At 46.2% G+C, this 16,499-nt stretch overlaps 2 protein-coding genes across 2 annotated transcripts; both read left to right on the top strand.

Annotated features, from left to right (window-relative positions):
- The first annotated feature begins 2,096 nt into the window (after positions 1–2,096).
- On the top strand, positions 2,097–5,302 carry LOC149304695 (uncharacterized). The gene is made up of 3 exons (XM_089479100.1): positions 2,097–2,139; positions 3,647–3,794; positions 4,729–5,302. The coding sequence occupies exons 1-3, from the start codon at positions 2,097–2,099 to the stop codon at positions 5,300–5,302; spliced, it is 765 nt and encodes a 254-aa protein (XP_089335226.1).
- Positions 5,303–8,603: 3,301 nt separating this feature from the next.
- LOC149304696 (uncharacterized) lies at positions 8,604–12,963 on the top strand. The gene is made up of 3 exons (XM_089479059.1): positions 8,604–8,706; positions 9,730–9,889; positions 12,295–12,963. The coding sequence occupies exons 1-3, from the start codon at positions 8,664–8,666 to the stop codon at positions 12,698–12,700; spliced, it is 609 nt and encodes a 202-aa protein (XP_089335185.1). The 5' UTR covers positions 8,604–8,663; the 3' UTR covers positions 12,701–12,963.
- The last annotated feature ends 3,536 nt before the right edge of the window (positions 12,964–16,499 follow it).

The raw sequence follows: 16,499 nt of genomic DNA on the forward strand, positions 1-16,499 counted from the left end.
AGCAATGATCATAGGTTGACTTACCCTTTCTAAAGCCAATTTGTTTGTCACCAATAATGTTCTCATTGCTATTTAATTGCAAAATTGTGGGTTCATGGAAAAGATTTTCCCATGAATGACCATGTCACCCTTTCATTCTAGTAGTGGTTGTAAAGCTCACTTACGGAAGTGAAACGTAGCATATGATAGTGTTGGGAATACAGTGGTACCCCGGGTTACGAAAGTAATTCGTTCCGCCGCCGCTTTCGTAACCCGAAAGGCTTCGTAAGCCGAAAAACCCATAGGCGCTAATGGGGAAAAGCCGCGATTTGGTGCGAAATAGCGCCGAAAAGCACCAAAAGTTTTTTCGTAACCCGAAAAAACATTCGTAACGCGGAACAGTTTTTTTAAATACATTTTTTTCGTAACCCGGAAATTTCGTATCCCGGCGCATTCGTATCCCGGGGTACCACTGTATCTTGTTTTCCAAATATTGTTGGAGATCCCATCAGTCTCTAGAAAGTTCAAAATGGCGGGATACAAACCGCCGCTTTGCGGCGGTCTGCCGCCGCCGCTGGTTAGTCCGCAGGGGAGCCGGAGCCTCCATACGGTGCGACTCCCGCGCGGAGCGAAAAAGAAGCTCCAAAATGGAGCTTCTTCGGCGGGATACATACCGCCATTTAGTACGTATAGGATATGTACTAGGGTTAGGAAGGGCCGGTGCTTCCGCACCCCCCTAACCCTAGTACGTATCCTATACGTACAAGATGGCGGCGCCCCTTCCACATGGGCGCCGCCATCTTTACGTATCGGACGCTGAGCGTCTGTACGTGTCGCAGCCTTTATGACGTAGCGAGTGCGCCCCTGGCGCCTAGCTACGTCACAAACGCGACTGAAAAAGAAGCTCCATTTTGGAGCTTCTTTTTCGGTCCGCGCGGGAGCCGCGCCGTCTGAAGGCTCCGGCTCCCCCATGGATCTACCGGCAGCGGCGGCAGACCGCCGCAAAGCGGCGGTTTGTACCCCGCCTTCTTGTGTCGCGTTTGCGACGTAGCGAGGTGCCAGGGGCGCACTCGCTACGTCACAACGCCCGCGACACGTACGGACGCTCAGCGTCCAATACGTCAAGATGGCGGCGCCCATGTGGAAGGGGCGCCGCCATCTTGTATGTATAGGATACGTACTAGGGTTAGGGGGGTGCGGAAGCACCGCCCCTTCCTAACCCTAGTACGTATTCTATACGTACTAAATGGCGGTATGTATCCCGCCAATGTTTCCCTTTGATACTTATGCAAGGCTTCCCTGACCTGGTTGTTTCATTTCATGTAAGTATATATTTGTGTATTTTATTTTATGTTGCAACCCGCCTCGATCCTTTTTGGAGAGGCGGGATATAAATAAATTATTATTATTATTATTATTATTATTATTATTATTATTTATTAGGAAAAAATATCTTACTCTGGAGTAGGACAAGGAGTAACCCCCAAATCGCCACTACTCCCCATCCCTGGTTCTTCCCCTGTTAGGTCTACAAATATTCTGTTTAAAAAGTCATGCCCAAGAGCATGTCGACTCCATTAACTGAGACATGACTATCTCCAAAGACATAGGTCACATATGTGGAAGGGTCCTACACTTTGGAATGGCCACATATATAGAAGGGTCTTACTTTTTGGAATGGCTTTAGGGCTCTCAACTGTCTTAATCTCTCTCCTTTGCCCCATAAAGATTGGCTCTGCAAAGAAGGGAAGCGTGGGAGATGCCGCCACGTTCCCTTGGATTCTGGAGAGATAAAGTCAATGGATATACGTAGCTGCCATTGAAGGCCACTGATTCATTTATGGTCGCTTCCTCACTTTGCTCAACACCTTTCCAAGCATGGCCTTCTCTCGCATTGTTTGGAAGGCTTTGGAGACTGTGGCAATAATGGTTGGGGTGTGGAGGAGATAGTCCACGCCACACGTCCAGAGACACATGGGACCGGCGTCTTGGGTTAATGAATGACCAAAAAGCTGGGCATGGGAGGAAGGGTCGAGGTGATGCGCCTACTCTGAGTTCCTTAAAAACGGAGCCCACCATCCCACCAGGTTCTCAAGACCTTCCGGCACTGAGCCACCATGAAGCTCCTCTTTCTCACCCTGGTTTTGGCCACTTTCACCAGTAAGTGGACAGTCAGTCTCCGGCTCAAGGGACAATTTTTGGAGCTTCTCCTCTTCCCAGGATGGTGGGCAAGTGCAGCCTCCTTGCTTTCTCCTACACTTAGGAAGGTGGTGGCGGTGGTAAGGGATTAGGTGCAGTGGTGGCAAACCTATGGCACGAGTGCCAGAAGTGGCATTCAGAGCCCTGTCTGTGAGCTCACACAGGCCATCACCTCAGCACAGAGTTCGCCAGAGTTTGTTAGTAGAAAGTCAGAGGGACATGGCACTTTGCGACAAATAAGTGGTTTGGGGTTGCAGTTTGTACACTCAGCCTCTAAAACGTTTGCCATCACTGGATTAGGGTCAAGGAAAAGTTCCTTTTTTGGACTACAACGCTTGGAAACCCTCAAAGTCATTTTGGCCCTGATGGCCATGGGATTCCTGGGTTGAACCCCAAAAATAATCGAACTTTTCCAAGCTCTGGGTGGGGGGGGGAAGTCTTCTCTCTCTAGCTGCATCTACATTACAGAATTAATGCACTTTGACACAGAATTAATGCTATGGGATGATGGGATTTGTAGTTTGGTGACGTATTTAGCCTTCTTTGTCACAGAGCTCTGATGCAATAATAATCTACAGATCCTAGGACTCCACAGGTTGGAGCCATGAAAGTTAAAGTGATGTCAAACCGCATTAATTCTGCAGTGTGGCAGTTCATCTGTGTGTGTGTGTGTGTGTGTGTGTGTGTGTGTGTGTCTGTGTGTGTTTTGCTGCCACATTACTAAATTTCAGAAGTCAATTGGAAACGCTTGGAAATTTGGGCTGAGAGAGTAATTCTGCAAATACATTTAGGTTGCACATATGATATTGTAATTTGAAAGTAGAATTTTAATTTTGCTAAATGTTTATGTATGTCACAACTACAGTATTAGCATTACACTCAGTATCATGTGGGAATTATGGGACTGAACAGACCACCCCTTTCAATGCTGGATTGGGACCACGGCAACTACATGCTGCAGCTCCTTTTTTGAGTTGTGGAAAGGGTGCCATAGCTGGCGACGGCGTGGCTTTTCTGTGCTCTTTTTGCGCTGTGCCATCTGGAAGCAGAGCCAGAGGAGTGCCGTGATGCCGCCTGCCATTTGATGGGGTGCGCGGCATCACGCTGAGATGGGACGGAGTCAGGGCATGCGTTGTGCGGCAGACACCATGCCCCCACTCTGCCCCAATGCTGGCCAAAGATGCCGATCTGTCAAGTTTGTATGATTTATAAGTAACATTAGTACAAAAAAGCATTGCTAAGTATTCTGTATGGAGGAGGTCAATGCAGGAGTTTGCTTTTGCCTGAGCCTCCTGGGAAGGTTCAGATCCTGCGCCTTCTCTCCTCTCCTTTCCTATACACTTCACAGGAGCTATTTCCATCTTGCTTTGCTTAATCATTGTTGTTTGTTTGGTGACTTCTTTTATGAAGCGACTGTTGCAAGTACAGAGAAGATGCCAAGATGCCTTGGTTTGTCTTTGTCTCCCAGGGTCCCAGGCGTTCGTCCTCCGCGATGAGTCCTATCCCCAGCTGGAAAAGTTGAAAGAGGACCTGCAAGAATACCTGAGAAACGTGACCAGTACTGTGAATGAAAAGATAGACTTCATCCAAAGGTTGGAGATCACCCAGTCGCTGGTGTAAGTCATTTGGAGAGTTGCAGCAGGTCCTTACCAGAATACAGCAGGCAGAGGAATGGTGCATCTGGATGGAATAAAAAGCCCAGAAAGCCCCAAATATTGTTCCTGTTCTTTTCTGATTTTGTTTGCGAGATCCATATCTGAATCACTAAAGGTCCAAAATCCCAGTCTGGATGGAATGCCGTTGTTGTTGTTGTTGTTGTTGTGTGCCTTCAAGTCATTTCCAACATATGGCAACCCTATCATGGGGGTTTCTTGGAAAGCTTCCTAAGAAGGAGTTTGCTATTGCCATCCTTTGAGGCTGAGAGAGTGTGACTTTCCCAAGGCAATGGCAAGCTGCACAAATCTTCCCAAGAAAACCCCAAGATAGAGCCTTAGGGCCGCCATAAATCAGAAACAAGTTGAAGGCACACAACAACAACAACAACAACAACAACAACAACAAAGTGTACTATGACATCTGCTATAGTCACTCTTTGATTTGTTATTTCATTTTAACTGTGAATTGTTTAATTGTATTTTAGGTGTGGGTGGGATATTGGGATGTGGGACTGTATGTTTTAATTTGTAAGCTGCCCCGGTTGTGTTACACAGAGAGGCGGGATACGATGATGATGATGATGATGATGATGATGATGATGATGATGATGATGCTAAGGAGAAGCAGAACCATTTTTTGCAATATAGCTATCTCAAGATTGACTTTCAATGGGGTGGCATGTTTATATTGCCTAAAATATAAGCTCCAAAGCCGGGATTGCGGTGGAAGGGTCAAGATTGCAAAGAAAGAAAATTGGATAGACGGTATATACCAAAATATTATGTAATAGAATAATATCATGCTCAACTATGCAATGCTTGTATTGTTTATAAAGCTGTCAATGAATAGAAATGTTAGGAGTAAACCCCTTTGTCTTTTCCGTTTCCGCTGCAGAGACCAGCTCCACAAGGGCTATGCCAAAGTGGAGCAACGCGTGCTCGACTTGAAAACGGAGCTCCCCACGGAGGTGACCCAGGGCTATGAACGCGTGGTTGGGGTCTCCATGGGGCTGGTTGAGAAAGGCCTTGGTGCCTTGAGGGGCTTGAAGAACAAGGTGACCCCTGCCATGGATAAGTTGGCCGAGTCCTTCTACGACATTGTGGTCCCCTATGCCAACGTGGTCCTGGAAAAGGTGGATTCGTACACCGGCGCCATGCGCCAAGCGGTCGCTGAAGCCACCAGCAAAGTGCAAAACCCCAAACTGGCAGAGAAGCTGAAGCAGCTGCTGGAAGACCTGAGGAACCAGTTAGCGCCTTACACCAAACAGCTCCAAAACCAGTTGGAAGGGTTTCAGGCTTCCTTGGAGCCTCACACCAACCGGGTGCAAGAGAAGTTCAAGCAAGGCATGAAGAGGATCAAGCAAACTTTCCAGCCCTGGGTTGACTCCATTCGCGAAGCTCTCCAGAGATACACCAAGGGCTTTACGAAATGGGTGCACGGCTCCTCTGGGGCTTCGCAAGAGAAATGATGCTTTTAAAAGGGGGGTAAAAAGCAATGCTTTGCAAGGAATAATGGGTGGAAACTCAGCTCCATTCTGAATAAAAAGTCAGCAAACAAAGGCTGCGTCTGCACTGCAGAAACGATGCACTTCGACGCTGCTTTAACTGCCATGGCTCAATGGTATGGGAGTTTGAGATTTGTAGTTTATTGCGGCACCAGAGCTCTCTGACTATAAATCCCACAACTGCATAGTATGGAGTCATGGTTGATAAATTAGCGTCGAACAGCATTAAATCTGCAGCCAAAGGGGGTACTAATATGTCCACTAAAAACAAGGTAGATATTTGTATTTTTCCCATGCAGATTTTTTTGACAATAATAAATGAAATGATGTCTCTGCAAATGTTTGGCCAGTGAGTCTCTGATGTGGGTCCCACCCAGGAGACAGGCAGCATGTAGAGATCCAGTAAGACAAAATAAAAATGAATATGGTTCAAAGATCATTCTTCTGCTCATCTGTTAAAAGAGGGTTGTCCACAGCGTCAAACATGAGCAATGTTAGGGACGGTTTGCAGTGTATTTTTTCATACGTTTTTACCTATTCCTTTACTCCAGCGTGGCACAGTGGTTTGAGTATGGGGCTACAACTCTGGAGGCCTGGGTTTGAATCCTGGCTCAGCCATGTAAACCAAGTGGGGCAAGTTCTACCATTTCAGCCTCGGAGTAGAGCAATGGAAAACCTCCTCTGAGCAAACCTTGCCATGAAGACCCTCTGGTAGGTTTATAGTACCGTGGCCTTAAGTCTGAAATGAGTTGATGTCACACAACAACAACAACAACAACAACCACTATACCCTCCAACTGTCTGGATTTGGCAAGGATACTCCCAATTAATCCTCTGCCATCAGCTGCTTTTAAAATGTCCCAGTTTCTCCTCCAGCCTTCTCCCTCTTCATCCTCAGCTTACTTAATAATAATAATAATAATAATAATAATTTATTTGCATCCCGCCCAATCAGTGAGGAATGCTGGCAGCTAACAACAATCGGAGTACAATAAAAACACAATAAAAAACAAATGCATCCCAGCCCCACAGCCATATAAAAAGCAGACAACAACAATAAGCGATACCAATACAGGGGCAATCAATAGGAAAACCTAAGAAAGTTACAAGTCAAACAAGGTTTGTAGGAAATCCTTTCCCCATTCCCTCAGCACAGGTCCACATCATAACAAGATTCAGCAAATTAAATATAAATGTAAACATACTGCAGTTGCTGCAAACTGAGCTCAAAATGCAAAGGCTTTTGCAGTCCATTGACTCAGAAGAGGAGAGAGGATAGGAGTAGGAGGGAAAATGTTGCCCTTCCCAGTAGGATCAGGCAAAAGCAAGCCGCTGCAGATGCTCCTAGCTTGTCTTACTCCGGTTTTTCCTCATTGTTAACTTAAACCCGCTCTGATGATGCTTGTCCACAGGTCTCCTGGTTTCCATTGGAGAAATGTTAGCATGGATGAGAGTGCTGTAGCTATCCGAAATTTTCCATATCTGAGAAATACCCTCAATTGCTTCGTATGGGGAGTCCACCAAAGCCCTGTCGCTTATTTGCACAACTCACTAAACTTACCTAACAAACTGGAGTTCAATGTCTTCCAATAGCTGTCTGCTCTTGTTTTTTTGTTTGTTCCCAGTTTGGGACAATGACCCCCAAACTGGGGTGAGTGGAATGGGGCATTTCATCCATGCCTTGTGTGGACATTGAGGTCCTTCAGGGGAATCTGTGTTTGGGGATGGTGTGTGGGGTTATGTTTCAACATGTTCAGAAGTGACCTGGAGTTGGGGATGAGTTGTGAGATGGGCAAATTTGTTGATGATGATACACTATTTGCAGTGCAAAGGACAATAAAAATGGATTATGGAGAGCTCCAGATAGATCTCTGCAGACTGGTGAGGAAAAGGCATGAAATTGGCAAAGGGGGTTCTTTGCAAAGACATGGAGATAGATATATTTGGGGGCAGAAAAGAAATCCCAATTTCATCTATATTAATAATAAGGAACCCTGGTGTTGCAGTGGCTAAATGCCGGTCCTGTGGCCACAATAAATGAACGTTGTGCATTCGATCCTGAGTGCTCCAGCAAACCACATAGGGTCACCACACGTCCGAAATGACTGGTACACAACACTAACAACAGTGTGCATCCAATAAATTGCAACATTGAGCTCCTCTGAAAAGAATGGGTGAAGTGTGAAGGTGACAACTATTGGCAAAACCGAAGGAAACTATTGGAAGAACCCAACGCTCCTTCCCAAAAAACTGGAAGAGCGCTTTGTTTGCAAGCCTTCTTTGACGAAGCCAGGATATTCAGAAATAAAAAGCCCAGGGACCTGGAAGGCAAAGCAAAACTGCATCACATCCCTTGCTCCAGTCAGTGGCTGCATCCACATTTGCAGAAATAATCCACTTCTTTAACTGCCATGCGATGGAGTTCTAGGTTTGTAGTTTGAAAGGTATTTAGCCTTCTCTGTCAGAGAGCTCTGGCGTCCCAACAAAGTACAATTCCCAGGCTCCATAGCTATGGGGCTGTGGCTGCTAAAGCGGCGTCAAGATGGATTATTCCTGCAAATGTGGATGCAGCCAAGTGACTGGAGCAAGGGATGTGAATGATACAGTTTTGCTTTCTCTGCCAGGATCCTGGGCTCTTTTATATCTGAACATCCAAGCTTCTGCAGTGCAGCTGCAGCCAAGGCGGCAAAAGCTGAATTGTGTGTTTGTTGAACTGGAAACCATTTCTTTCCACCATGCGTGTGGCTGGCTAGTGGCCTTCCTCATAGCCAAGCATTGCCTTCACTCCAGTAGCAGATGGGGCTGCCATTCACTGCTTTTCAATGGAACAAACCTATAAGCCCTGGGCCCATCAATGGGCCGAACGGGGCTCTCTGACCAGAGAATGCACAACCATGTGGCTGAGTGCAATGTCTGCCCCAGTTTTCTCAAAACTCTGGGATATAAGCAATGCTTCTAACTGACTATCTGTAAAAAGAAAGGGGAGCCCATTGGCCACAGTGGTCTCTCTCCCACCAAAAGGTTCATGGTTTGTTGACACAACATTCTTGCTTGATCTTCCAAATGCAAGTTCAGCCATCTCCTCTTGTTTTCTTCTCCCGATGGTGGCTTGGGACATTGGGGCAATGACCCCCGCGATGGTGGCGGTGGGTGGATGAGGACCTTCACCCACGTTCTCCCATGCCCTGTGTTAATGATTGACCGGCGGCAGAGGTCTACAGGGGTGGAATGGTGTCTATTTATTTCGCCCTTAGAGGTCCCAGCGTTCAGAAGCATCTCCCTGTTTCATCTGCAGCGTGACGCCTGGAGGCTTGGCTGGTCCACCATGAAGTTGCTTGTCTTTTCCTTAGCCTTGGCCATCTTTGCAGGTAAGTAGAGATCTTACCTTGAGCAAAAGGGATGTCCTGAGCGCTGAAAGGGTGACCTTTCCCATTAGTTGTGGGGTTTGTGTCCTCAAGTTGGCATTGACCTATTGCAACCCAATGAAGGGGGGACCTCCAAGAGACCCTTCTTAACAGCCCTGTCCAGGGCTATTGCCACTCAGCACAAATAGAGCACCTGGACACTGTTTTAACGCCCATGGCAAAATGCTATGGCATTCTGAGATCTGTAGTTTTCTGAGAGCTCTGGTTGATACAATAAACTACAGCTCCTGGGATTCCATAGCACTGGGCCATGGCAGCTAAAGTGGAGTCAAACTGGATTATTTCTGCAGTGCAGTGGGGTGTAAATTAAACTCAACAACCAAATGCGTTCCAATGAAAAATAAGGAATTACATTCTTAGGGAACATCCGCCTTGCAGGAATAATCTATGTTGACATGGCTTTAACTGCCACGGCTCGGTGCTATGGAATCCTGGGATTTGTAGTTTTGTGAGATATGTAGCGTTCTCTGTCTGAGAGCGCTGGTGCCACGACAAACTACAAATCCCAGGATTCCATAGGAGGGAGCTGTGGCAGTTAAAGTGCTATCAAACTGCATTAATTCTGCAGTGTGGCAGTAGCCTAAGCTGCAAAAATGGATTTGTTCCAACTTATTATTACCAAAGATAACCAGCTTTTGAAATAACTTGTTAAAATGAGTTTGGGATTAGCTGGCACCCATCCATAGGCCTGCAGAAATACAGATGCATAGCAGTTTGATCAGACTTTAACTGCCGTGACACTTTCCTAAGGAATTTTGGGATGTGTAGTTTGATGGGGAACTTTGAACTCTTTGCTAAAGAGCTCTAGTATAGCACTGAAACTGCTCAATGTATGTAGTCTGTCCATGAAAAGAGGAGAAGTTATCCCCAGTAATGCATTGTGCAACACAATGCAAGGATCCTTCGTCCCATGACCCAAACCCAAACCGAACGCATGGAGTTATGCCACTTTGCTTTGCCTTCCAGGATCCTGGGCGCGTGTCATCAGAGACGCCCCAGACCCAGAATCTGATAGTAAATTGTCCAAATTGATTGACGAATTGGAGGAATTCCTGGACGGCATCAGCAACGCAACCGAGAAGAAATGGGAGCACTTCAAGCATTCAAAGACCGGCAAGGCCCTGCTGTGAGTAAATATCCCATCCTTTGCTCTTGACATATCCTCATTAATCCTCTGCCATCCCACTTTTTCCTCTGCTTTGAAAATGTCCCGGTTTCTCTCTCCTCCTCCTTCCACTTTTCCCTTTTGTCCTCAGCGTTTCAGTTCCTTCAAGCCGAGGGTGCATCTGCATTGCATAAATAACGCATCTTGACACTGCTTTAACTGCCCTGGCTCAATGCCATGGTATTTTGGAATCTGTCATTTTATTTAGCCCTGTCTGTTGGAGAGCTCCGGTGCCACAACAAACTACACTATTCCAGGCTTGCATAGCAGGGAGCCCTGGCAGTTAAAGTGGACTTGGGCCGCTTTAATTCTGCAGTGCAGACGCAGGTGATGCAGGTCCAGTCCGAAATGGAAAAGTTGTTTGCACCCCATTTACTTAGCAGAAGGGAGAGAAGAAGAAGAAGGGACAAAATCTGGCCCTTCCCAAGCAAAAGCATCTCGGCTACCCTTATATGTGTGTTGTAGCCTGAAAAAAGGCAATAATGCCCTCTTGTCCAGTGAAATCGCCAATGTCCAGGTGAGAGAATGAAAAACAGGAACAGGTTTTTGCTAAGACCAGATGTGATTTGCAAACTTGGGTTTGCAAACCAAGAAATGGCTGACACCAGAGTCTTGTAACTCAAATGCAGAGTCATGATGCATTATTTATGCAATGCAGATGCATTCTTAGCAAAGAATGACAGACTCCTTGATTCTTTTGTACTTATAAGCAAAGCTATAGTGCTGGTCACCTACATTGGGATCCAACAAGGCAATGCCTACTTACCCCACATTACATAGTAAGGAAAATGGGATCCATGTCATGTTATCAGACATGTAGACAACAACCCCTCGGACATCTGGTACTCTCTAGTGCTTTAGGACTATATATATCCCACAAAGCCCTGCCCGCATTGCCATTGCCTGCGCATTATGGCCAGCCAAATGACCTAGCTTTCCAGGGGTTAACTGCCATTCTGCTGTGGTGCTGGAACAAACCACCATTCCCAGAATTCCATAGCATTCAGGCAAGACAGTTAAAGTGGTCTCAAACCAGATTATTTCTCCAGTGTAGATGCAGCCCAAGCCTTTTGCCTCTCTTATGCCTGAGATTTCAAAGCCCAGCCTTGGCACCACAACAAACTACAAATCCCAGGATTCCATAGGATGGAGTGATGAGAGTGAAAGCAGTGTGGCAGCAGCCTAAGTGTGCTTAATGCAGTTCTTAACATGGTGCACCTCTTGCCTAAGGGCCAAGATGTCTCTTCTTCTTCTACCTTGAGCATCAGAGCATCTCCAGGGTTTCTGACCAAAGCCTAGATTCTGTGCAAAGTCATGATGGGACTAAACACATTGTTGAGACAATTGTTGTTGTGACATCTAAGGATCTCTCATCGTATGCCAAGGTTTACCTTTTGTTATCTGATGCAAACAAATGTTTTATCCTTTATGACTGCTAAATTCTTAACCAAATCTATGCAACTATGAGCTGCATTTAAGGAAGACAAGGATGGGCAGCGTCTCTCCAAAGCTTAGAAGCTTTGTATTTGTTCTTCTTATCTGAGTAAACTGGCTGTTTGCTTGTAACACAATAAGAAATTCTTCTTTTCAAATGTTGTGTGGAGAATTGACATATATGCAAACAACACCTATGCAAAGAGTCTGCTGTGCCGGGGATTGTGGCCGCACTGCAGAATTAATGCGGTTTGACACCGCTTTAACTGCTGTGGCTCTGTTCTATGGAATCCTAGGATTTGTAGTTTGTCGCAGCACCAGAGATCTCTGACCGAAAAGGCTGTACATCTCACCAAACTACAAATTGCAGAATTCCATAGTATTGGGCCATGGCAGTCAAAGACTGCATAAAACACAGGATTCGAACCTAAAGATATATTGATATATATCTAAAGATACATGGACGCTTATTGCATACTCATTGTGCCTGATACTGATTTAACTGTCATGGCTCCTGTTCCAGAGTAGATGCTAGGAGAATGGTGTGGAGAGTTAGTGAGTTCTTACATGCATCCTAGACATGAGCTTTTGAAGCTTAGGATACGTATAACCAGGACATCTTCACACAACATATTTTTTCTTCCCCTTCCTCTTCCACTTCCTATCCTCCTCTTTCTTTTTCTCCTCATCTCCTTTCCTCCTCCTCTTCCTTATTCTTCTCCTTCTCCTATTCCTTATTCTCTTCTTCCCTCTCTTGTCTTTTTACTCCTTCTCTTCCTCCTCCTCTTCCTCTTTCTTCTCCTCCTCTGCTTCTTTATTCCCCTCCTCCTCTCCTCCTTGTTCTCTTCTTCCTCTTCTCTTCCTCCTCATCTTCCTCTTCCACATTCTCCTTCTCCTCCTCTTCCTCCTCCTTCCTGCTGCTGCTCCTGCAGAGAACTGTTGGATGATGACGAAGACGAGGCTAAGCCAGAAGGCAAGGACAAAGCATCACCAGAGGAGGAGGAAGACATCGTGGAAGCAATAATCGATACAATTGGCGATGTTGTTGATGCCGCAGAGGACGTTGTGGTGGAGATAGGGAAGCAAGCCGTTCCCATCATCAAGGAGTTTGGCAAAGCCGTGGAAAAAGCGTTGGGGAAGCATTTGGACCCCTTGGTAGAGAAGATTGAGCCGCACATGGAGCGCCTGCTCCAAGCTTTGGCCGACAAGACCCACGAACTGGACCACACGCTGGAGGAGCTCTTGCCTCAACAACTGGAGGCCCTCGACCACCATGCGCCTCATTACATCCAGAAGCTGGCCGAGCTCGACTCCAAAAAGAAGGCAGCCAAAATATAGAAGCAGAGGCTATCGACAAGAATCCAAGCGCATGTCCTTCCCATACATTCTGGAGCCGAGATGAAAACGGAAGTGAAAATTAATTCAAGAAGAAGGTAGACACTCTTGTGTTCACCAAACCCATCGTTTCCTTGAACGCAACGGGCGGCAGAAATTTTGAAGGCCTCTATGTGGAACTGAGCAGCTATTGAAATAACTTTGTGGGAGGTAATCTTGTATTCCTTCCTTCAAATCACGTAATAAAGGAGAAATCCCCAAAACAACATTGCTTCGGTCTTGGCTTCATGTGCATGTCTCATTGATCATCCTTAAAATGTTCCATCTCCACAAAGCCAAATTAAACCAGATAGCCTAAGAGTGAAATACCACTTCGCATAGCAAACCTTAGTAAACCAAGCCTGTCCCAGAGCATTAAAAAGTGACTTGTTTGGATTACAACTCTCAGCCAGCCAGCATGGCCAGTGTCTTGGGCATTCTGGGTCTTGTAGTCCAAAAAAGGAACTTTCCCAAATTCTCCTGTCCTCAGAAGATTGATGGTCTGTGGCCATCCTCAGCCTGGTTTTTAGGGTCTGGCTGAGACTTGATGTTCAAATCAACGTATTGCAACCTCTCTAATTATTATTATTATTATTATTATTATTATTATTATTATTTATAGCCCGCCCAATCATGGAGAATATGGGTGTATTACAGCAGAAAATACATCAAAAATACAGTAAAAATTCAAATCATATGGTTTTCCTGGCAAGATTTCTTCAGAGGTTTGCCATTGCCTCCTTCTGAGGCTGAGAGAGTGGGACTTCTTGCCCAAGGCCACCTAGTGCACTCTTCTGGATAGACAGGGATTCGAACCCTGATCTCCCGGAGTCCTAACTCGACAGTTGCATCACAATGGCAGTCTGGTTCCCACTTCCATCTCTTGACTTATGGTGGCCCGATCCTAGGGTTTTCGTGGCATAATTTCTCCAGAGGAGGTTGGCTGTCCTTCCCTTCCTCTGAGGCTGAGAGAGTGTGACTCAACCAAGGTCCCCTGATGGGTCTCCAGGGCTGAGCAGAGATTTGAACTCTGCTTTCCCAAATTCTTAGTCCAACACCTATTAAGGCTATTTACACCTTAATTCAATAGGTACAATTCTGGCTTTCCAAAAGGTGGGCATTATTCACATAAGGAAAATATGCACATGAATTAATGCTGCAGCTGGAATTCTTCTGGTTAGTCTCAACCAGAGTAGACCTACTGTGGGACGGTGAGTCTACATGAAGGCAACTCTAGGCCAGCCTTCTCTAACATAGTGGTCTCCACAGCCATGGAACTACAAGTCCCTTTGGATTCGTGCTTTCACCACACAGACGCTGTCGCAACAACACTAGCATGGGAAAGAGAAAGAGGCGGCCTCTCATTCAGACCTTGGTTATTTACACCCATCAGCCTCCTCTCCATCTTATATCCTTCCCTCCAAACCTCCAGAGGTTAACGGTGACATTGTGGTTGTCATTTAGTATGTCTATAACTGATGTTACAAAACTGACCATCATCTCTAAAGTTGTCTGTGGTTGTGACATCCCTCCTTCCTTGTAGTGGAGGGTGGTGTATCAGGTTGGCATTCCCATGGTGCTCTTTGCCATAATCCCAAGCCCCATCATGCCATTCCTGGGCAGTGGCTGCCAACACCAATCCCGTCAATGCATAGATGAAATCAGGACTTCTTTTCTGCCTCAAGATGCATCCATTTCTACTTCCTTGCAATGAAACCTCATGGTGAGGAAAGGGCATTAAATGGGCAAAGAGGTTTCATTGCAAGGAAGTGGAAATGAATGGGGAGGTCATTCCGGAGCAATCCACAATCTATTTTCCTTTTCATCCTTTGCACTGTAAATAATGTGTCATCATCGGCAAAACTACCCATCTCACAATTCACCCCTAGATCAGATGCACACCTACGCACAGTAACTCCAAAGACAGATCCCTGGGAGACACCATTGCCCACACAACCCTTTCATTCTGACATGTTTCATTCTGACTTGGGCACATGGAGGGGGCGGATAGGTGAATGCCCCATCCCACCCACCCCAATGGGGATCATTGCCCCACCATCCCAAAATGAGAAGCACAGAGTACATGCCGCCAGGCAGTGCCCATGTTAATGAATGACCAGAGGTGGGGAGCGGGTGGGATGGCATATGCCCTCCAAAGCCTCCATGCAAAGAGACGGCCTCCAAATCAGATCTGCCCAGGACTGTCCTCTCCGGCACCATGAAGATCCTGGCTTGCTTGTTGCATTGGCCATTGTCATAGGTGAGTTTGGGGGTGAGGGAGGGATCCCCAAACCTCTTTCTTTGGGGTGCAGTGAGGGAGAGGGGATCGTCTTTGAACGAACTTCTGAAAAAACAGTCTCCTTCTCATTCTAAAGGAAAAACCAGATAGTCACCAGTCTGCCTTGGAGAGGCAATCACACTGGAAACGTGAGAATGCCCATGTCTTTTTGTCTCCTACTCGGAAGATGTTTTCTATGCATATCAGCCACATATGGGTTTGGCACAGAATAAATTCCCAGTTGCAGCATTGTCTGCACAGGAGATAGCCTTTTCAGTTGGGAGAAATATTGTTTTCTGAGCAGAAAAGGCTGCTTTGCAAATTTTATGCCGGAAAGGCTCCAAACTCCAAAGAGCCTTGTCAGGTCTGGACGCTTGGGACATATTTCTGTCTGTACCTTCCATCCCTGATGCAGGTTTGCTTTGTCTTTCAGGACCTGAAGCTTTGGTCGTGAGAGCAGCCCAATTCTCACCGTCCAAACTGAAAGACATCATCAATGGGTTCGAACAACTTGTGAGAGCCAGCACTCGTTCAGCGACAAGGAAACTTGACTTGCTCGGAAACTCCAAGACCGGCAGGGCTCTGTCGTAAGCAACTCTATCAGATACTCCACAATATATCCTAGGATTTCATAGCGGGATTGCCATGGAATGTGACATGGAATCATAGAACTGCATTCAGTTCTGGGCACCACATTTTAAGAAAGCCATAGACATGTTGCCAGCATGGCATAATGCTTTGAGTGTTGGGCTATGACTTTGGAGACCAGGGTTCAAATCCCAGCTTGGTCATGAAACCCACTGGGAGACCTTGGGCAAGACACACTCTCTCAGCCTCAGGGAAGGCAAAGATAAAGCCCCTTTGAACAAATCTTGCCAAGAAAACCCCATGAGAGGTTTGCCTTAGGGTTGCCATAAGACAGAAACAATGGCAGACCACCAGAAAAACAACACACAGACCAATTGGGGTGGATCCATAGAAGGACTACAAGGACGATAAGAAGTATGGAAAACAAAATATGTTCAATCTGATGGTGAGAAAACTGAGCGAGTGGCATGATGGCACCCTTTAAATGTCTCAAGGGCTGCTCAGGAAGGAAGGACCAGGTCTAATAGTTTGAAGTTACAACAGGGCAAATTTTATCTGAACATTAGAAGGCGCTTCTTGGCAGTAAGAGTGGTTCAGCAATTGAACCAGTTGCCTAGAAAGGTGGTGGGATCTCCTCTGATGGACATCTCCAAAAAGGGGGAGGATGGCTACCAGCTGAGGATGCTCTAATTGGACTTCTTGCATTGAGGACATGTAGAGTGAAAAGGTGGACTTGGTGGCTGTTGGGGTCCCCTTCCAACTCTAGAACTGCAACCATGTAGTGTGAAAGTGTCTCTCCCAATCTTGCATCCTTTTTTCGCCCACCCTTTCAGAGACCAATTTAATGAACTCATCGACTCCTTGACTAACTTGGACAGACAGATGCCTGCTGAGATA

Source organism: Sceloporus occidentalis, unplaced genomic scaffold (assembly GCF_023333645.1).
Source record: "Sceloporus occidentalis isolate IW3139 unplaced genomic scaffold, rSceOcc1.0.p SCAF_13, whole genome shotgun sequence".
In the NCBI taxonomy this organism is placed as follows: domain Eukaryota; kingdom Metazoa; phylum Chordata; class Lepidosauria; order Squamata; family Phrynosomatidae; genus Sceloporus; species Sceloporus occidentalis.

Coding starts and splice junctions, on each gene's coding strand:
- LOC149304696 (XM_089479059.1), top strand. CDS start 8,664: ATGAAGTTGCTTGTCTTTTCCTTAGCCTTGGCCATCTTTGCAG. Junction 8,707..9,729: donor AGCCTTGGCCATCTTTGCAG/GTAAGTAGAGAT, acceptor TTTGCCTTCCAG/GATCCTGGGCGCGTGTCATC. Junction 9,890..12,294: donor AAGACCGGCAAGGCCCTGCT/GTGAGTAAATAT, acceptor CTGCTCCTGCAG/AGAACTGTTGGATGATGACG.
- LOC149304695 (XM_089479100.1), top strand. CDS start 2,097: ATGAAGCTCCTCTTTCTCACCCTGGTTTTGGCCACTTTCACCA. Junction 2,140..3,646: donor GGTTTTGGCCACTTTCACCA/GTAAGTGGACAG, acceptor TTTGTCTCCCAG/GGTCCCAGGCGTTCGTCCTC. Junction 3,795..4,728: donor GAGATCACCCAGTCGCTGGT/GTAAGTCATTTG, acceptor TTTCCGCTGCAG/AGACCAGCTCCACAAGGGCT.